The sequence below is a fragment of the Scomber scombrus genome, chromosome 19, assembly GCF_963691925.1.
Source record: "Scomber scombrus chromosome 19, fScoSco1.1, whole genome shotgun sequence".
NCBI classification, from domain to species: domain Eukaryota; kingdom Metazoa; phylum Chordata; class Actinopteri; order Scombriformes; family Scombridae; genus Scomber; species Scomber scombrus.
The window spans coordinates 18,505,237-18,527,050 of NC_084988.1; the positions used below are offsets into that span (position 1 = coordinate 18,505,237).

Consider the following 21,814-nt stretch of genomic DNA (forward strand, 5'->3'; position numbering starts at 1 on the left):
GCATTGATTCTGCCCCTGGCAACAGAATGGAGTACTCTCAACATGCAGACACACAATATCATGCCGGAGCTCATTCTCTGTCTTTGTTTGGTCTTGTGTTTCACTTAAGTTTCAGTTTTTCTCATAAACAAGCAGGCATTCTTTAGCTTACATATGAAAAATGATAACAATGTGATTCCTTGTTGTTTCTACAGATGTATTTTCTTCTCACACCCTGCAACCAGAAAGGTCAGCTTTCCTGCAACTACCGAGGATTTAATGAACCCTTTGAACCCACAGTGTTCACCTGCTACAATAAAATATACAAATATATATCTGTATAGTATAGTTGTATGAAAATGTATCCTGAGCAGAAGGGGAGTCTTTTTCAGCTTTCCTTTGTTTTCCCTAGCCTGCACAGCCCATATTTATCCACCCTCTCCCAGCTGTTTCTCATCTGGAGCAGATTATTGGGCTTTGGCATCAGGGTCACAGTGTGACCTTTAAACCCACAACAGAGCCCTAAAGTCAAGGTGGAGGGAACCAGAGCAGGAGGTGCTCCTGATTTTAGTCAAACCACTGAAAGGAGGCCCTGTGACCAGCAACCAGCCTTTGGAGATATATATGCAGCAATGAGCAAAATGGCCCCTGGGGGAAAGAGGAAAATTCAGTCTGAAAGACCAACTCAGTGACTTACACATGAACTTGTTGCAGCCCTGAAAAGTCACCTCTAGCATGAATAACTCTTGGGTTTTTATTTTTATTTTTAACTTGCCTGAATTGAACCAAATTAAGCTAGGTCAAGCTTTACCGGAAAAAGTTCAGATTGATTCTATGAAAGACATTGTTTATGTCTAAAAACAACAACTGGCTAATTAAAACTTGTTACCAATACCTGATGTTGGCAGATTTTCTTTTCTTTGAGTGATCAAACCTGTTTTAAAGGTTTATGGAGGATTTCAGCAGGCAAAAAACAGCTTTCTATCCATGTTATTTGCGGATAAGGAAACAAAGACTGAAGTAAATCTGTAGGTGCTAACATGACCCCCAAAACCAGTTAAGCACCAACACATGGCCATAGATTAGCATGGCATTATGGCAGGCAGGAGATTTAGAAGGCACATTACTAATGTAAAGTGAAAGCCGTGTAACACTTAAGATGAATACTGGCAGTCTATTGCATATTTGTCACTACAGGGTTGAGCACCAGGGTTAAACCAAAGGATCTATAGTAGCCATATTTCACTCAGGATTATCTGCTATTTAAGTGCAAAGAGAAGCTGCTCACAAATTCTTACTCATAACAGAGAAGACCAGCTGCACACAATGATTGGTCTATTCTGTCCTTTTGTTTGTTGTCAGACCCAACTGACTGAACGCCAATCCCTATTAGCAGATTTACTCTAAGGACCATGAGGGGAGCACAGAAAATCTGCACCACATAACAGCCAGAACAACCATAAGTCATTCATTAACATTAAAGTAGGGGTGGGGTTAAATTTTCAGCAAGGATTTAGTTTCACTCTAACAGAGCCTCTCAAAGGCTTACAGCTATTCTCTTGGCACTGCCAAAACAGCGTGCTTAAAACTTTTACAAGGCAAAGCTAAACGAATTAATGCAGAAACAATTGCTTTCAAGCCTCAAAGACAGAGGGACATGAGTTCAGACTCAGTTTAAACAAATGTTTTATGTCAAATTAAGGCTATTAAGTATGTTTGCAGAGCAAAATCACATGGTTCTTAAACAGGTCCCAGTGACATGCAGTCAAGCTGTAGTTATTTTGAACATCTCCTCTGACCCGAGCCTGTATGGTACAAGTATCATTTTACTACTGTGAAAACGTCTATGGATCAGCCGTCTGCTCTCTGTTCCATTGCTAGCATTTTTCTGCAGCATCCTGCTCCATTCTCAAGTTTCTATAGACTTCCTAAAACCACCAGTTAGCTTGAACCCTTCAAACCCTTTTTAATATTATTGCCCGAATTATTATAGTGCTGGAGCTAATGAATAGAGATCATAACAGACCCCCCTGTAAGATCAATAAAGTGAAAATAAAAAGAAATTTCCATCCTTATAGCCAACATGCACATCTGACCGTGAAAAAAAGAAGACTTTACCATGCAACAAGTACTCATAGTTCAATGGCTAGTCACAATCAGTATACAATATTGGTTAAAATGTACCCACCCAGATACAGTCATCATGACATCTGCACATCGGCTCCCAACTTCTTTTCCACAGAATATCATCCATGTCTTACATTGATTAGGGAGTACCTCTCTTCCTTGTTCCACTCTCACAAAAACAACAAGACCCAGCGCTGGCTGCCTTACAAATTTCATTTTGTGCCACCCCACTGTGACCCATCCTCAGACAGCTGGTGTTGTGGTGCTAAGGACCAGAGGACGGTGGTTGGTTCCTGGCCATGCCAAGCCCACCGCTGTGGCTCATGATAATATAAACCTTGCCAGGCAGGAAACTGTCTGTGCATAGCTGTTACTGATACTCTCTCTTGTTCAATAAGCTGTTGCTCTAGGACTAGGTATGAAGGAACTACAGACAACCACAATAAGATGGTGATAAATGGTGATCTTAAGCTGTAAGAGCTGTGGGTTATGGGGTGACTACAAACACAACATCTATGCAAACTATTGGTTTACATACCATGTGGGTAAGATCTCTGTATGAACCCTGTGTGTGATAATGGAGTACAATCATTAAAAATGCTGAGCTCAAGACTAAATGTGATCCTTAAAACCCATTCTTGCTAAATTTACCTGAGATTTTCTCTTCTTACGGCTGAGGCTGCCAGTCCAGTCACTGAAGCGTCGCATGCGGTTTTTGATCGAACCTTTCTTGTGGAAGATAAAATCTGGTCCAACTTGCTCCTGGTGCTGTTCCTGATCAGGGTATTGGTCCTGATCCTCACCCATGGTGTGGGTTTTGGCCCTTCGACAGGGCAAAGTGTATGATGAGTACCGCCGGGCCTCTTGGCATTCTTCCTCCAAAGGAACATCCAGGACTGATGCAAAGGAAGCTCGGTGTGTCCGCCGGCCTGGTGGAGCCTCCTGTAAATGGGAGGTCAGTTCCTTTGCTGTGGGAAAGGTAGCAGCCATTGTGGGATCCCTGTAAAGGTCTGTGATGGACAAAGGGGGAGACTGCTCAGTGAAAGAGTCAAGTTGGTGGATTGAAGAGTGCACTAGTGTCCGGCTGGAAGAGCAGGGTTGGTCCTGCTCACACAGCTCTGTGCTGGGACCCCAGGGCGAGTCATACCAGGAACCATCAGAGCTCAGTGAGCTTCCTTTACTGGTCCTGGCTGTAGAGGAGGTAGAGGCTGCTGGTGGACCGCCACGGTGGCTTTCAGGCCTACTACCACTGGAACCAGGCAGACTGGGGATAGAGGCAGATTCCAGGTTGGGAGAGAACTTGAGGAGCTGGACAGGACCAGAAGCCTCTTCCAACAGGAGGGCATTGCCTGAGGTGTTGGTGAACTCCACCCTGAGACTGCCATCCTTCTTGATCACCACCCGTGGGCTGCTCTGTTCTTCTAAAACCTCATGTTCATCACTGTGTCCATTCAGGGTGTGGCCATTGAGCTCTGCACCATACGGATTATCATCATAGTCATCTGACACATGCCGCCTGTGTATACCACATCCAGGGGATCGATGCCAACGATGCTCACTTGGGCTGCCTCTCGCTCCCTTGGAGACATAGTCATAGTGACGAGTGGAGTAAGGCGGCCGGCTTTTAGGAGGGGAGAGACAGCCGCGGCCCACAGACCGGACCTTGTACCCTGAGCCTAATGGGGCATTCTTCCACCATGTATGAGGTGACAGAGCATCATCTTTGGATGAGCGGAACTTCAGTGAGTATGGCTTCTGTTTTCCAGGGAAGACAAAGCTGGTGCCTTTGGGGCCCTGGATGCTATATTGGCTCTCTGAATTCCCCATCACCGCCTGGAAAATAAAATGAAAAAAAGAAACTAAACCATATTGTCACCAGGATTATGCTTGCTGGAAAATGAATGAATGAATACTCACACAGGCAGTATAATATATATAACATGTATGACATAATGCTAGTTCATCAGACATAAAATTAACTTATTACTCATAAACAGTAAATGGTACACTCCCATAGACCAAGCACATGATTGTTAAATTTGCAGTGGCTGTTTCCAGAGTAAAACAGCAGCATGTCTAATATCTTCCTTATGCCTTTCAAAGAAAATAGCAATAAGTAAATCTATTGCATCTGGTCATTATCCTGGAGGGTCTACCCCCCTCTCAGTTTACTACATTCTTCCATTCTTTCTACAGAAAAGTCAAGTGAGATGAACAGGCTTTAGGCTGTCATGGCTGTTATGTGTGATGGAGGTCAGGACAATGAAAAAAAATCACTTCCAGACTGTCCACAACATTCTTACATTAGTGACGGGGATCTGTGACAAGACAGGCATTTCATTACATGGCTGATGCTATAGCACATAAACTACTAGGACAACTGCTGTCAGTAAGAGACAGTACTGTATCTTATGCTGTCTGTGATGTGATTACATAATAGGCCTAGCTAAGATTAAACACCTTTACCAGTCTACAGGTCTTTGAATTGGCACAAGTAGATTAAGAACTAGAAACAATGCAAAATGTGTCATGGATATAACACCTTTCTTTTTCTGTTTACACACACACAAAAACCTCCAGATAAAGGCAATGTCCTCACATGTACTAAACAAATACTAAGAAAAAATATAAGATATCATATAATATACCCATATATGAGACACGATTTTATGGTTCTCAGACTCACCTGCCTCAAAGTCTCTCCTCGGATTGTTATTTGCACGGTTCCCTCCGCTTCATTTCTCACAATAAACCCTGTCCTTTGTCGTCTGGCTCATCTGAAACAGAGAAAGAAGTTGACTGACGTTAGTCTCTTTGCACACAGCACTGTAATTTACTTCATGTAAGGAGCTCCATGTTTGATAACAGGTGTGTCAGCTAAAGAGTAGACCTAATCCCCAGGATTTGGGGGAGGACTTTGTAAATACATACTACTTGTTTCTCACTGATATAAACAAAGCCACTGAAAACAGAAATAAGGCTCTTCCAGCATCTGAGATTGCCTTACGTTTTGTAATTTGAGATTTTCTGCACCCTAAGCATTGCAGGTTTGCAAAAATGATTCAGCAAATGTCCCAAAGATAAGAGTATATCCTAAAAAATTTTAAAAAAAAGATGCTATACCATAAGTATCAGGTTCACTCCAACCAAGCTCCAGTGATATCACAGCAACCATTGAGTCAGTACAGTAGAGTAGTGCCACCCTGGCGCTACAGTATGACTACTTTAAAAATTTACTCCACCCCTCCAAATCTAACTCTCCTCAATCAGCCATCCAACCCAAACATTAGTCGCATTTTTCCACCTCCCCACAAGTAAATGACGTCGTCTTTGATCGGGGTTGGGAAAGTTTTTGAAAGCCGTCTACAGTTTACCCGTCTGTTTATTTTTAAACCTTGGAATCCTAGCTTGTTCCTTTTTTTCATTCGTCACCGCCAAATTTGTCCAGGGGCAGGATCCAAAACGAGAAACGGCTGAGGAGCACTGTTTGTGGAGGCACCGGGCATCTTCCGAGAAGCAGTCTGACTCGGTCTTGTATGAGTGTAATATAACCCACTTACATGCATGTAGCTCACACTCCAAGAAGATTTTCAAAATAGTGCTAACTCCACTAAGCCTCGCAGCACACGTACAGCATGTGTAGGGTTACAGTATAAACAGCCCACTGCCAAAAGCCCTAACCTTCAGGATTAAGTGATCGGCAGCATTAAGAGTTGATCTGCTCCTGTCTGGATGTACCTTGACTGTGAGGTGAGATTAAATAGTTTGACTAAATGCACTACTGTAAAAGAGTGTGTGCATTTTGTTGAGGAGGAAATTCCAGGGGACTTAAACAATTTGAAAGCAAAGCACATCAGGCATTAGATCCTGAAAGTTCAAGGATGGGACAAAGATGCAGGCTAATGTTACAAAAAAAATCACAAGGAGACACACAAGGAAATGATTCCCTCCTCCTTTAAACTGCTCAGAATGTGTGTGACAAAGTAGCACTTGAATGGAAACTTAGCTGGAGACATGTAGACCTGGTAATGAACTTGAACCATCACTCAGAGCTGATCAGAGGATTAACCAAACACTCACTTCATTCGTCATGTGTTAGAAGGTGAGCACCAGGGAGTAGATGCTGAATAAAACCAATACAAACACGGAGAGATGGCTTAGATAATAAGACCCTGACCCACCCTACACACCCCGCCATGTTCTGCTAGAAACAAAGAATTTCCAGCGCTGTCATGCCAGTTGACGCCACGACATGGTACTTGGATACATGGCTACCAGAACTTGACTAGTCTAACTCTGAATACCTGGGTCGTCCTCATCAACTTAAAAAACTGCAGTAAAACCATCTAAGTTAGTCAATATCTAATCTACACTGAGCATGCACAATGTCACCAGTTAGCATCACTAGTTTGCAACGAGGCATAGCAAGCATACAAATATTTTGCTTTTTGTCTGACTTGTATCTGGAGCCTCAAATGTTGGGGTAAAATATTTTGAAGTCCCTGCACATGAATGAGGAGTAACCAAACAAAGCTCTGAAGTAAACACGAAGAAAGCAGCTGCCGACTACATCGGGATTCAGCATAAAGCCGGTTGTCGAACTTGTCACAATGCGTGCTTTCTTTTAAACTCTACCACTGATGCTTTTCTTGTAAAGTTTATTCAGGAGGTGCAACGCTGCAAGTGTGAAAGGCTTAAAGGCGTGCCAACACACAAACCTAAAGACACACACGTTTGCCTTCTGCTGCGACTTGAACTGGAGTATTGTGCGACTGTTTCGGGAGAACAACAAGACAAGTCTTCCTTTTAGCGGCAAACACTGCGCTCAGTCTGAACCCTCCCTCCCTCTTACCCTTCAATCCACTGTTCTCATCAATAGCCTTCCTACAGGCCATCTGCTCAGGGGCCAAGGGACCACTGCCACCCCAACGCTCCTCGACACACCCCTATGACCTGGCATTCTTCTCCTGCTGCCCCGGTATGACTCCCACGTAAGCTTCATGTTTAGTCTGGCACTGTGTTTGTATCTTGGGTCTGGAGTTCAGGATAATGGTGAGGAATGGGCCACACCTCGATATGGTATAAACACAGTAGGTGCATGAAGGCAGCAGGTTAAAAGAGCAACCGTCTTTTTCCTTTACCAAGACCACCGTGCTGGAACAGGAGAACCAACCTCCCTCTCCTTCACAGAGTCTGGAGAACTACACTTGCTTTATTGACTTTATTGTCCTTGAATCTAAACTTGAAGAACAAAGCTTGTGGAATAAACTATTGACACAGCAGTATGAAACACAGAGCAATCCTCCAGAGAGCCAAACCACACTGTAATATCATGTTGCTGTTAGTGCGGTTTTTTTCTTCACACTACTACTATATGTTGAAGATAAAGGTATAATCTTGCTGGACTTTTTTCAAAGGTTTGACCCCAAAAAAGCACACAGAGCAGCTGAAAATATAAGCCAACCATACTGCACACTCCAAATTTAACATGTGATTCTGATAGAAGAAATCATAAATCAGCAATGCAAATGACAAACAGAGTGGCCAAAATAATCTCAGTGCAACATAAAGTACCAAGAAGGCTTCATTTCTGAATTATTACTCTGTGAACTAGGAACTATTAGGTCATTTGTTATGGCTAGTGACTGTTACAACAATCACACCGCTTTCCTCCTGTCAAATCACAGCTCATGGGACTTGTCTCTTATCACTTCCCTCTGGCACTGTGACAAGTGACCTCTTAAAGGAACAGTACACTTAAAACTTCACTCACTCTTTCAGACACATCTTAAATTCAAAACTTATGCAAAACAACCCACAAGTTCTTTCAGTACAAAAACAACAACAGGAAGTTGTTGTTTTTGTTGAAGAATAAAAAGAGAAAAACGTGTTATTGGATCTAAAGACTAGGCCGTCCCCTGCTGAGTTTTTGTCATATGAACCAGATTTAAAGTATCCTGCGGTTGTTTGCTTATGAAGAGAATATCTATCTATGAATCACCAGCTGAAAGCCCATATTACTGTGCGGTGGATGCAGCCAGAGCCACCAAACATCCATCAAAGTGCTTGTTAAGTGTCTTTTGGACTTTTTCATTATACATTTAGAAGCTCTGCGCCTGGCTCCTGACCAAAAATGACATGGCAGTCTTCTGAAAGATTTATACACATATGCCACTGCCATTCCAGAGTGATGCCAAGAAAATGAAAATGTTTCCAAACACGTTAATACGATGTGCTCCCATCGAGCAAGCAACAATCACCTTCAGCAGTAACTTAGACAAGGTGGCAAGTTGGTCTCGTGACAGGCACAAAAATGCTGACATCCCTGAAACACACGGCAGTGAAAGTGATAAAGTCGGAGATTGTGAAAGGTCATTGTGTATATTTACTTACAAAGCTACACTGCTAAAGGCTAGAACAGAAAGGAAGGCCATATACTTGAGATAAAAACTGAAGTTCTAACTGCTATCTACTGGATACAGCTGGAAGATAAACAGCACTCAAGCATGCAAACACACAGTGTAACCACCTGTGCATCTCAACAATAAGAAACACAATGCAACCTCCTCACCCCAGCCTGCTCTCAATCCAGTAAATAGGAGAAACAAAGGGAGAGGAAGATAAAACACAGAGCCCATAACATCCCTTACCTCTGTGGCCCGAGCTTTAATCTAAAAGCTCTTTGAAGAGCTTGCAAAGGGAGAAATCTAGCTGGTGTTCTCTGATCTCAAAGTGGATTCTCCCTGTGAAGGCTCGTTGAGTCTTAAAGCAACACACGCACACCGCGTCTGACTCAAACACCCAGGCACACTGGAAGACACGTGGAAAATCCCTCCCGGCTTCGAAGCGGCAGCGAATCACAATCCTCTCGGGGCAACCCTAGGTAACGGAGAGCGTCAAGAGGAAAAGCGGGAGAGCTGAGAGGAAAAAGTGAAAAGTTCTCAACAGAAGAGCTCTCTCAGAAAGAGAGGCGAGGATGTTTTAAGGCTCTCATCCATTAAGAGTCTCCACTGCAAAGAGGCTCCACTTCTCCACTGAGTTGTTTTTCCTATATCCTGCTTTTCCGTTGGCTAGGAGGAGGATGCATGGCTTGTTACAGCCAAGGCGGTTTTCCATAGCTGTTTGAGGCGATTGGGCGAGACAAGCTGGCGTATAATGGCTGCAGCACTGCCTGGGAGGCACTGGGGAGGGCGCAATGACTGGAGCTCTTGTCTGACCCTAAATACCACAATGACCCCAGGAGGAGGCCAGGGAGGCAGCCAGCTACTGGGGAGACAGAAAGAGTGTGTGTGCATATGTGTGTGTGTGTGAGTCAGTGTGAGCCAGAGAATAAGTACAGTGAATGAAGACAGGGGCTTGGGTTTATAAAGAACAGGGCCAAAGAGGAAATTACAGAAGAAGAAAAAGAGTCCGTGACATAGATAATCTATCTGAAAGTTTCTGTGGGCAAGACGAGCGAAATGTGCATCTCATTTAGAGAAGGTAATTAAAACACAAGAAGAAAAGGTCAAAACCTTCCCTGGTATTAGAATTTCTGAGATGCACTTGAAATGTTGTGACTAAGCTGTATCCCAGTGGAGACTAACTTGAGACCGCCGTCGGTCTAAAAACACACACATGCCTCCATTTGTCTTTGGTTCACATAGCTGTGGTCACACAGTCAAACTGGACCTATTCAGAAAGCCACACCAGAACACGGCACAGCATTTGAACTGGACGAAGCGTGCCAGACTGTTCCCAAAGCTGCTCACGAGCCAGTTGTTTATTTCAGAGGAGCTGGGTGAATATTATAGTACATGTGAAATGGAAAACATGAGAGTTTAGGTAACTGTATTCTTCCCTGGAAATTCACTGTAGTCTGAAAAGCTATTCAAAGTCATGTCCATGCTACGGCGTATGAGCAGCTGTGGAATAGTCTTCCATCAGCCTGCTGCTTGACATGGAAACATCAGCTTTGGGACACAATATGAACAACGTTCACTGGGACTAAACAACATTGTTAACGACACAATAGTCCTCGTGGACTAGTCTGAGCCTCTCTCAAAGCCCTTTGTCTGGCTATATACGGAGGCAGCTAAAAGGTTGGTCAACAACGCACTCGGAGTGACAAGGAGGCATGAAAAGAAAGAGGCACTGAGAAAGAAAAGAGAAGGCAGGGACGACCGCTGCCATGCATATTCAGAAAGAGCAGGTGCTGCGTCTAATTCCACCCAGCCAAATGATCTGACCCCTAATTAAGATCAATTAAGGATCCACCAAGCTCTCTGGAGCCAAATCAAATCCTTCTATATCTAAGCTCTGGGCACAGACATCAAAGTTATGGCCATTTACATGTTTTTAACTGCTGAGCTGATGCCCACCTTGTTAGTGGAAGCTAAAGGTCACATTGCATAATATCACGATAATGACATACGTACTGATACATCGTACTCAGCCTATGTATGTACCTTTGTCAGATGGTAATCGTTGCAGCACAGGAAATACAGGGAAGAGGCGTATCTAACATGATTTTACATGGAGGAAATGGGGACTAATACTGTTGCATGGGGTGACACAGGCCTTGAGTAGTTTATCAGTAGAGCTTTGCCTTGGGATAAAGCTTTGAAAGACCAGAAATCCCTGCTGATATTGAGTTCTAAGATGACCCCAGATGGCCTCTCTGTTTTTCTGTGCAACAATGTCAATGTGACAAAATCCATGTCGCTCATTGAAACGCTCTCCACCAAATTACGAAGACAATTACTGCAGTTAAACCAACATTAGATCATAAAGCAACTTGAATGATGGAAGATCATTAAAAGGTAAATGTGCCTTAGGGTTTAGAAGGCTCAGAGCACTTATATAGTCTTTGTATTTCCGAAACTCCCACTAATCGGAGACAGAGACAGTCAACTGTTTTTAAATCACAAATGTTCTGTGAGAAAATGCTGGAGTAGTTACTCACTAAATCAATTAGTTAGTTAAAAGCCAACAAATCTTTGATCATTTTGATAATTATTTAAGTAAAAACTGTAAAATGAATGTAAACTGGATACCTTCAACTGTCAATCAAACAAAACAAGTCATTTTAAGATGTCGCACTTTGGTCTGAGAAATTCTAACAGGCATTTTTTACTAGTATTTGTATATTTCATCAGTAACCAAATAGTTACTCTAAAATATAAGTGATGCATTTATCAGTAATGACAAAAATCTTAAGTTGCAGCCCTATTTCAACCCTACTACCGAAATAACATGAAATAAATATGAGCTTCATTTCACAATGTTTTGAAGAGACCTTAAAGCATTAAATGGAGGCCAAATCTTAATGCATCAATGCAGCTCAGTGGCTGCACAGCACTCTATGTGTTTGTGGTATATCAAGCATCTCTGATGGATTAATTCCATTAATGTGTTAAACTTAGCGAGCACCTTCACTTACATGTAAATGATGCTTTTTATGAGGCGTAAATGATGTCACATTAAATCTCAAACAAATCACTTTCAATAATCCATCTGCGATGAGAAGAAGTCACACTGGTCGAGCGATGCTCATGGGACCAAACCTGATGGATGGAGTGGAGGAAGAGAGTTGGGGGAAGAGTCAGCGGGAGAAATATGAGTTTTCACTCAGCATGCTAATACTTCTCCCTCCTAAACAGCGTGATGGAGCCACTCTCATAGCTGGAGACCGTTTATGGTTTGATGCCATTGATTATCCTGCTCACTAGGGACTGTAGTCTGTGGCAAGTTGTGAACAAAATGTCTGTTGGGAGGGAATAAATTGATCTTAATTGCTCATTTTAGCAAAGATTAGTACTCCACCACACCCAGAGAATATGGATTTCAAATGTCTAGGGTCTAAAAAATGCATTAGAAATTTAATCTTGAGGGTTGGAAGAAAAGAGGGGTGTGTGTAGACTGATGGAATTCACTTAAGCTGGGATGCTTTAAGGGTCAGGGTGAAAGGTCAAGTCTTTTGTGTGGTGGTTGGCTACCACACTCAAACCCACTCTGCATATTTAACAAATCAGCGCCATGGTTAATAAAATACCCTGGAGAAAAAAACTGCTAAACACAACACAAATGTAATATATCCAAGACTCAAATCAGGAAAATAAATTACGTTAAAAATGTGTTTCTTATATTTTATGACATTCATAAAGGTCAACCATCCCACTAATTATCTTCTATTCATCCTCCTCCGCCTCTTAATCCTTCTGTCCCATACAGTGAAATCTCTTATTTTCTGCCATCCTCTCATGCTGTCAACTCAGTTCATTTTCTACTACTTTTATAGCTCCTGTCAGACATGACAGCCCAAAACACAGAGACTCTGACACCGACTTTAAATCAACCAGGATATGTCGGCAAAATATGGGCTCTCTGCTAACAAAAGAGGGATGATGGGTGCCTGTGTGTGTCGAAATGGTGTGTGTATGAGAGGAGAACACCAGAGGGTTTTTTGCTCTATGCTGACAGGGCCAGTGTAGAAATCTAAAATGAGAAATTTGGTGTAAACAGCTTCTGATGCTTTGCTTAGAAGAGACACTGACTCAGAATGTCCTCAAGGGGGTGTCGGCATCCATCTGCTGCATGCTTGTGTGTGTGTGTGTGTGTGTGTGTGTGTGTGTGTGTGTGTGTGTGTGTGTGTGTGTGTGTGTGTGTGTGTGTGTGTGTGTGTGTGTGTGTGTGTGGGAGCAAAGTGGTTTTGGTTTTAGTTTTGCTACCCCACTTTGTCTTTTTAAAAATAAATGTATCATAAAGTCCCTGCAATCAGGTGATTATATGTAAGCAGCCCATGAAAAGCCTATGAAAAAAACAACAAAAAACACACATTTCTGAACCACCCTTTGAGTTCGTTCAGTTGAACCTGTCGCTGATTGTTTTCCACAGCATGCTTTGGCTGTCAATCACAGTCTGTCAATGCAGTCAGAAACATGCCGTTTTGTTTAACTGCGATCATAGACTGAAAATAAAACACAGGAAAAGATAGACTAGTCTATGTTGAATTGATCAGCTTGGCCCACTGACTCCATCCAAACTTTACATGAGCCAAAATTAGGATTGTGCTATCACCTGATTTTCAAGTCAGCATTTGCCAACTTTGCCAGCCCGCCTACCTAATGTTAGCTCACTGATTGGACAGGATTCGGCTGTGGAGATGGGACTTTCATGAAGTTGATTAAAGTCGGCTCTTTTAAGTGGAACGTGACAACTAACAGCGCTGCCAACCTTCACATGCTAACCATGAGACTCATTTGACACTTTTCACACGCTCTAACACATCATGGACATTTTCTCACATAGTGAAAAACAAATTCATCACTGATAACATTGCAGCGCAAAAAGAAGACACTGACAGCGCATGAACAGATAAGACAGAGCAGCACAATGCAAAAGCAGCACTGTGCAAAAGCCACTTATTCACACCATCGGGGGAAAAGTGACCAATATAAACAAATCTATTATATTGTAATGTATTTCCATACATGCTGCTCAGAGTAATCTCAGTCAGCAGCTCTTCTGGAAGCAGCACAGTGTCTCTCCCTCTCTTCTCATGCTGTAAATATGAAATAGCCATTCTTCTAATAATCATTTCATGTCCTGATTTATACAGTGTTATTAATTAATTCTTGGTTTTCATAGCACCCTCAATCTAACTAATCTAGATTAGTGCAGGTGGCTGTTTCTTGACTTAATCCATAGAGGTTAGGTAATGTAGAAATGCAGGAAAAATTTGCTTTAAATTACACATTTTTTCTCCCTGCAATATATATCCTTCCAAGTATGCTTCCCCATTTTAAAACATTACCAAGTGACTATGTGTTTGCACATTTCACTTTTATACGTGAGTTTTGAGTGGCAGAGGGAAAAATAGGTTGACAGCTCTCACAAAAAGATGGATTGTGTGTACGTGTGCAAGATCTAGCAAACAGCTGGAAAACTGCAGGTGCAAATCAGCTTTCCATCAGCTTCTCTCCTAATTAAGCAGCTTAATGGACAGTGGGAAGGTCATTTTGAGGGTTAAATCTGTGAAGGAAAAAGACAGAAACACACACACGCTATCAGTATGTACTTGACCTTCTTCCAGAGCCACAAACATCTGAATTTCAGACTTATATTGCCACAATTTAGCTGCACACACCACTCAAAGCAGAGCTAACGCAGGGCAAGTTTCAAGTCTGTCTTTAAGATGCAAAGCTATAATGAAAATGCCTGAAGGTGCTGGTAAAAGTAATGGAATCAGTGACAGGCTGTGCATGAGAAATACAAGGAATGGGAGTCTTTAGCAGCCAAAGGGTCAGATAAGAGACCCTGAAGCTGCTGGGAAAACAAACTCACAACCCAGCCCTGCCCAGGAAGACAGGGCAGAGCTGTAGAGCACGACAGCTTCTTCGTTCAAAGGGGAGGGAGAGATACCTAATTATCTCCCCGCCGATAAGAGATGGGGAAAAGAAAAGTGCCTTTGAGGCGAAGAGAAGGAAAAAGAACGACGACATTAGCTGTTAACCTTCATGAAGGTTGGTTTGGATCTTAGGTACTATCAAAAAAGAGAAAATCTGTTTCTCCTCATCAACTTTTTGCCAAGGTTCACAGTGACTTTGTGTATTCTGCGCATTAGATGTGAATGCCCGCATAATACAGCTATATTAAGCCCTTCGCAAACTGTATTATCTCCACTGAAACTGACTGCGGTTGCCCTTTGTGCGCTGCAGCATAATCTGTCACACGCTACGTGGTGTGAGCTCCAGTGATTAATATGATCATGCCGCAACTCACTCACTCACTCATTACCATAGCAATAGCCACTGTAGTGTGCTGCGGCAATCATGTGAGACACACTCCAAGCTCCCTAAGGTGATCCATCAGAGATCATTGACCATTGCAGTACAATATCAGTCACACAGACAGAGCCAGCTGCTGGAGGTCACACCGAATCACCAGAGGTTTCAGGGAAACAATGAGGTACTAGAGGCTTGGGAGCAGGTAGACACGCGCACGTACAGTCTAATCGATGCTCTCAAACTAAAAGTCACACATACACATTCAAAACTGCAAAACAGACACACACAGGCAGCATCAATCACTGGACTCAAACAGGGAAGAAAAACCTATCAGGGGAGCAGAAATCGATTCATCGACAATTTGGAAAGTACAACGCGAATCGTTCAAAGCGCCCCAGACGTGAACAAGCATGATAAAAGCTGCACCTTCTAACCAAAATGACACGCAGCTGGTGAATACAGCTCTATTTGGGGTAGTAGGGCAAACCACCATGTCTGGCTTTGTCCCACCAGACACACACACACACACACACACAAACACAAACACCGGCACAACACACACCTGCTAAGCTGGCACATACTGCTGCGGGGGAGGGCCAAACAGTCTGCATCCAGATGGGTATATATGTGTGAGAGTGTGTGTGTTGGGTCGCGGAGCTCTTAGTCCCATCCATCACTGCCACAGACGACATGCATTAATCCCTCTCTGCATTCTTGAGGAGCTCCGACGCCAGAAGGAGTTTGCCCTTGTGGCCTCCCCCTCCCCGGGTGTAGAGCACCACCCATGGCCCCTGGAGGCAGCTTTGCCCGCTGCAAGTTGAAAACTTTTTATTCAGAAATCTGTTGGCACCGTGTGAGCGAATGACTCACCGACGTGTGATTTAAGCTTGGATAGCCAGAGGACAGGTTGACGCTAATGGATATGGTAATTCAAATGTTACCTTCCTATGCCAAGGCGAGCCATATGCGCATGGTAAACTTGCACTCCAACTGGCAATGCCTCCCCTTTTATGGCCTATTAAGGGCCAAAGTGTATATCACAGTCAGGCCAAACAGAGCACAAATCACTCTGCTCCCTCTGATTGAATTCATTGTTCCCTTGACTGTCTGACTGATACCACAAATAAGCGACCTGGAAACAAACCAATGAAAATGACAAATAGGTGAGAAATATCAAATAAGGTGATGACCGGGTCATAGTAACTGTTGGTGCTTGCTCAGCACTTTCACCGCCGTTCACACATCACAGTCACATCTCCTGAAGCATGAAATGGTGACAAACTGACAGCGAAAGCCAAGATGCTGCCTTAGGTCTATTAAGTGGTTATGCTAGTCCGGGCTCGCCTGGCTGGTTTGCTCATCATGATCAAGGTTAAGATAGATAACAAAGAAGCTTGTGCTAAGCTAGCCATTAGGAGCCATTACCTGAAGCAATTACAGTCCATATTAAAGCTTTTCTTTTACCACATTGGCAGGTCTGAAAGATTGCCTCTGTTAAGTGCTCAAGATGGATGTTACCTGTCACCAAACTTGGCAACTCTTTCAATGTGGCTCAAAAACTGTCTGTTTTCTCTGTTTAAGTAAATACACATTGCACTTTGTGAGATAGTAGTCCAAACTGACTTGCCGGTGCACTTTTCATGTAGCAAATTCTTAATAGCTAGGTTAATTTGTCAAAATTGTTAATATGCAATGATCCGCTTTATTCTGCCTTGTTTCAAAGTCGTGACAACTTAAAGAAATGCCTGAAACTGAACCACAAAAAAGCAGCGTAATCCCTCCCTGCCAGAACAGAGGATTAACTTGTTTAAAACAAACTTATTAGGGCTGACCTTTTTTGCAGCAGCATATTTGAAAATTGTCAAAACTATTAAAAATAAATTTAATGTGATGATTCTTCAGAAAAAGCTTTTGTATTCTCGTCACATTCCTGTGCCTGTTTGAGGCAAACAGACATCATGGCCTGTAGCTCAGCTGAGTGAGGCCGGGCGGTCGGCTGTAGATTGTAGGATAAAGCGGTGGGTTGTCAGCATCGGGTCGTGGGCCTACATCAGAGCCTTGTAAACACAGGACCACAGTCCTGGATAGCTAAATAAACCATCCATCAGGGGAAATCAACACTGTTTAGACACGTCCTGGGGTACAATGAGTCTATATGCATGCATGTTTACACACATACAGCACATAAATGTCCTGAAACACTCATGCAGCCTTTAATGAGGAAGTACCCTACCTTCAGTACAGCTTTAGTAAACACAATCCTCATGTAAAGTAACCATCCTCTAAAATACACAGCTGCTCAAAGATACTGGCTACTCAACCAAATGGGGACTAATATTCTCTGTTGAGCTGCCTTGTGGTTAAAGGTGGGTTAATTTGCCAAGCAATAAACAGGTTATGAAATAAAACCAGCTTAGCGCAATCTTGCTTTTTACAGGAAAGCAGAAACATTACTGCTCCTGTTATCATTAACCAAACAATTTGGTTTTATTGCAGCTTCAAGCCCAGCTGGTCATAATATACAGTATCAGTTACCTAGTACAGTCTGTAGCAGGTTTACAACATAGATAAGAAGACCGAAATCTGAGCTACACTGTTTGCTCAGCATCCTGAAAGCACTGATGATCGGTGAGACAGCTGGTGACGAGCCAGGAACACACACACACACACACACACACACACATTTTGCTCATCACCAGAGCCAATAGTTCTGGGTGTCTGAGGGCTACTCTGTGCATGCAGCAGGCCCTTGAATTTCTGCAAAGGATGTAGAAGCAAGCAGCCATGTGCACACACAAGCTTCATGCAGATACTTTCAAAGAACACACACACACACACACACACACACACACACACACACACACACACACACACACACACACACACACACACACACACACACACACACACACACACACACACACACACACAGTTAATTCATTTGTATAGATTTAGGTGTCATTTAATTAAAGCCAATCCTCTTAGCTTCATTTCATTATGACAGTCAAAAATCCCCCAAAAAACAACCACACCTGGTTGAATTAAAACCACAATAGGCTGTTAGCTTCAAGCTGTGGTGAGTGGTGAAGTGTGTGTGTGTGTGTTTTTTTTAAAGTGTGAGAAACAAAGCTACACCGGACACGTCCGGTGGGGCTCAACACTCTCAAACAAGTCTAACACCTGCGGTGTGACAGAAATTTGCATGTCTTCATGCTTCTATTCAAGCAGATGTTCAGTGCACAACCTGTGACCTAGTTTCCGTCCAAAAACTGTGTCATAGGTTAACATGCAGTTCATTGGAGTGTATAGAATGTTGTGTGAAACTTGGGTGAAGAAAATTTGCTTGATAATGCCTGTGGGCTCACGTGTTTGAGTGTGTACATGTGGGAGCTTTGTGCAACTGTCAATGAATCCTTCTCATTGTAACTCTTAACATCGTGCCAGAAATTCTATAAAGCTCACCGTAAAAAAGGAGTCAAAATGGCTAAAGCGAGATTTCACCGCTGAATTATCACAAGACATTAGCTGGGAGCCGTTATCGACCTGTAATCCCGAACAGGTGCTCCACAAAGCACTCAAGCAGGACCGTGTTTAACTAGGGAAAGCAAGATAAACGCAACAACAAAGCGTGACCTGTGCAGGCCGGGGGAAAACACCTGAACCAGTTTCTCTAGTCACGTGAACGCAGGGAAACGTGAGCTAATTTGACTGCCGCGGAAAAGTCACAGGCAAAACTTTGCAAAACAAACCCCTTTGTCTTCTTCTGCGAAGCCTTTTCATGAAAAGGAATGTGGCTCATAAAGACAGCAACAAGCCAAAGCGGGCACCGAATGGCACCTCATCTGAGGGCATGGCAAGACTCGGCTAAGCACTAGCAGCTGCGCCACATGTGCACCGCTCTCACCGACATGATTAAATTAAGGCCCCTGCCAGACTCATTATTATCCCATCCATATAGGGAGGCTCAAGAATGTCAATGAGGACCATGCTCATTATGCAGTCGTCATGCACAGTGCCCAGAAAGAAACAAGTACTAGCACCAATTACAGACTGCAAATCAACAGCATATTCGAGCTGACAGGCTTCTTTTGTGGCTCCGAAAAATTATAGGCTGCTCCTTAATTTTTTATTCTGTAAAATAAATTCCTCAACCAATTGAATTACCGCTCACAGGCAGATGTGACAGACCGGGCGACGTCCCATAGGACGGGCTGGTGGAATCGACAGGCAGATGCTCCAACCAGCAGAGGTCACAGAGGGTCAAGCTGTTCCATTATGAGAGGACAAGGGTGGCATTTATTCACAGCCTTCTCCTCCTAATCTAGGGTGGGTTTAGAGGGAATGGAGATGGATACTTAACCCTTGAGGCAAACGGCTGACTACAAGCCATCCACTGTTTCTCTCATTACTGGTGGATATACGGCAATTGTTCCACCCACAGCCGGCAAGAGGAAGGTACAAAAAGAAAAAGAGGTGAAAGGCGGAAAGAAGGAGGGCAGAAAGTTGCTGGGGAAAGCCAGAAATTCAGATTATTTATCTCCTGAATGATCAAGACAAAGCATTACCACCCAGACTACATAATAACAGGAAAGAGCGGGGAACAGGGGTGTTCTGGAAATACACACTGACAAGACTCAATCACTGTATAAACCACTTTAAACAGTAATAATGACCACAGAGGTATACAGTGGTTTAAACAATCTAACCTGATCTGACTTGTTTGCACAGTCTGGGAGGCTGTTATGTGTCAGACTACACCAAAGTGGCTCTGATGTACCTTTTCATACAGCATACAGAAGATGATACCGAATTCTTTCAGCATTTTTCATGTTATGTATGAATGTATCTTGGCCCTGGCCTCCTGTGGCTAGCCAAAGTGTAATGCATGGCTTGCCAAAAGCCTAGACATCAGGCTTGATGATATGGATGCTGGTGAAAGATCGGAAAGAATGAGTGCAGTCTTCCAGCTTGTTAAAATATTTGTTGGCTTAGAAAAAAAGCCTGTGGCCTTGTATGATAGCATGATTAGCAAAAGCAGCAGGCATGTCTGGGACCAAACATGAACACCTTCCTCGCTCCCTCATTGGGCCTGAGTTGGGGTCCACTCAAGCGGTGCGCATGCTGATGAAAAAAAACAGAGAACTGCAATGTGTTAATTAAGGTTTCCATTTAAGGCTTCCACTTCAAAATCTCCTCAGCCATAGGACAAATGAAGCTATGAATCATCAAGTCAAAGGAAAGAATACCATAAAAATTACACATGAGGCTAATAATACAACATGACTGCGTAAGTACAGCTTTCACCCGGATCCTTGAACCCTAGCAACCGTCTTAACTGTCAGGAAAACCCAGTTCCTGGCGTTTCTCGACATTGTTATTATTAGTTTAAGCCTGGACATGCCAAGACGTACACACTGTAAAATATCATTATTAGTATAAAAAAGGCAACCATAAGTTTCCAATGAAGCCAATTTCTCCACGCGAGTAGACCACAGGGCTCACCACTGGAGACAAAACCACTCGCGCGCGCACACAAAATTACTACTGAGCAGCGGGACAAGCGCCTAAAGAGACAAGAATGGTTTCGAAATAGCTTCAAGAGAGTATCACAGTTATTAAAGTAATTCTTTTACAGTTAGAGTCTCTGCCAGGCAGAAACAGACATTTGGACTGAGAAAATTGCCAATTGCCAACGAAAACTGTCAAGCCTGATCACAGATACACCAGGCTAAATAACTGAAATTAAGCTTTCTAGCTCTTGTTTGTATTGAGAGAAGATGAATTTCTCCGACCTAGACACCAAAGTGTATCCAATGCCAGTGGGTTGAGTGACACAACATCAGCCACCTATTAGTCACCAGTCAGGGTGTGCTCCTTGGATCACTAACCTCATGAGACCGCAAATAAATGATTTCACCCTGCAAAAGGGGAAATGATTTATAATGAATGACTTCATCGCTGTACGCATTCACTTTACACCAGATCCTGTCATATGCAAGGCGAATATCAATGAGTATATAAAAGATGGATTTAGAAAAATGCATCATCTATGAAAGAGGTGTTTTTCCTCTTTGATATGCAGGCAGGATAGAGTTCAAAACTCTCGCCGTGTAAAAGCCAGCAGCCGGTTCATGCACAGCTACTACATCAACATGGAATATGATGGCTTTGAGAGAGTTATGCTGTGTAACACAAGAGTTCTTATTATTCAGCTAGAAAGAATGCAAGAAGAAAAGCTGCTATACAACATGTGCGCCACAGTGGCCTCACATATTTCAGCAGTGATTTTCTTATATGCACACACCAGTTGTTTTACACACAGGATATGCACATCCCTTGTAGTTGTGAGTCACTCGTTCCCCCCTTTTTACCACAGAGCACCAGTCTAAACTGTAGACACTACACATCATCCACATCCAAAGAGATCCATCTGGAAAAGCCAACAAAAGGTCCTGTTGAAAGGGTAAAACCACCAGAGAGGATTGAGAGTCACTGGCCACTGATCTAGGCACAAAGTGTAATGCTTAGGGTGTATAAAGAGGTGGGGTCACTACAGCAGAAAAGCTCAGGAAGCCTAACCCAAGTCAAAGAAAGAAAATATCCCTTTAAACATAAGGATTAGGCCCTGAATAAAAACCTTTCTTAGAGCACAATGCTTAGAGAGAAAAGACCCAGGACCAGATCAGTGGGAGTCTATAAAAGCCAGTGGTTCACTTTCTGGCTCCAGCACCTTTAATAACATTAGGATCAAACTGCAGATAAATTAGGAGTCAGCTTCTCCAATGACAGCTGAATGTCAAATACCATTAATAGCCTCTGGTATCTGTATCCTGTACACACAGCATACACATGTGTGTCTGATATGTTTACAGCAGCCTAACAAACTGATTTTCTCCTATTTCCTCATTAAAATCATTCAATAAGGTTTGGAGATTCTGTGT

At 43.0% G+C, this 21,814-nt stretch overlaps 1 protein-coding gene across 2 annotated transcripts in view; it reads right to left on the bottom strand.

Annotated features, from left to right (window-relative positions):
• Window positions 1–21,814, bottom strand: part of tiam2a (TIAM Rac1 associated GEF 2a) — a 71,591-nt gene that overhangs the window by 43,699 nt on the left and 6,078 nt on the right. The window contains exons 2-3 of one of the 2 annotated variants that reach the window (XM_062440271.1): window positions 4,793–4,883; window positions 2,758–3,939 (exon numbers count right to left, since the gene is read on the bottom strand). In XM_062440271.1, coding sequence (XP_062296255.1) covers window positions 2,758–3,933 — 1,176 coding nt within the window. In that variant the 5' untranslated portion in view covers window positions 3,934–3,939; window positions 4,793–4,883. Of the gene's footprint in view, window positions 1–2,757; window positions 3,940–4,792; window positions 4,979–21,814 lie in introns of those variants that run through there. The other variant, XM_062440272.1, reaches the window with a different exon arrangement.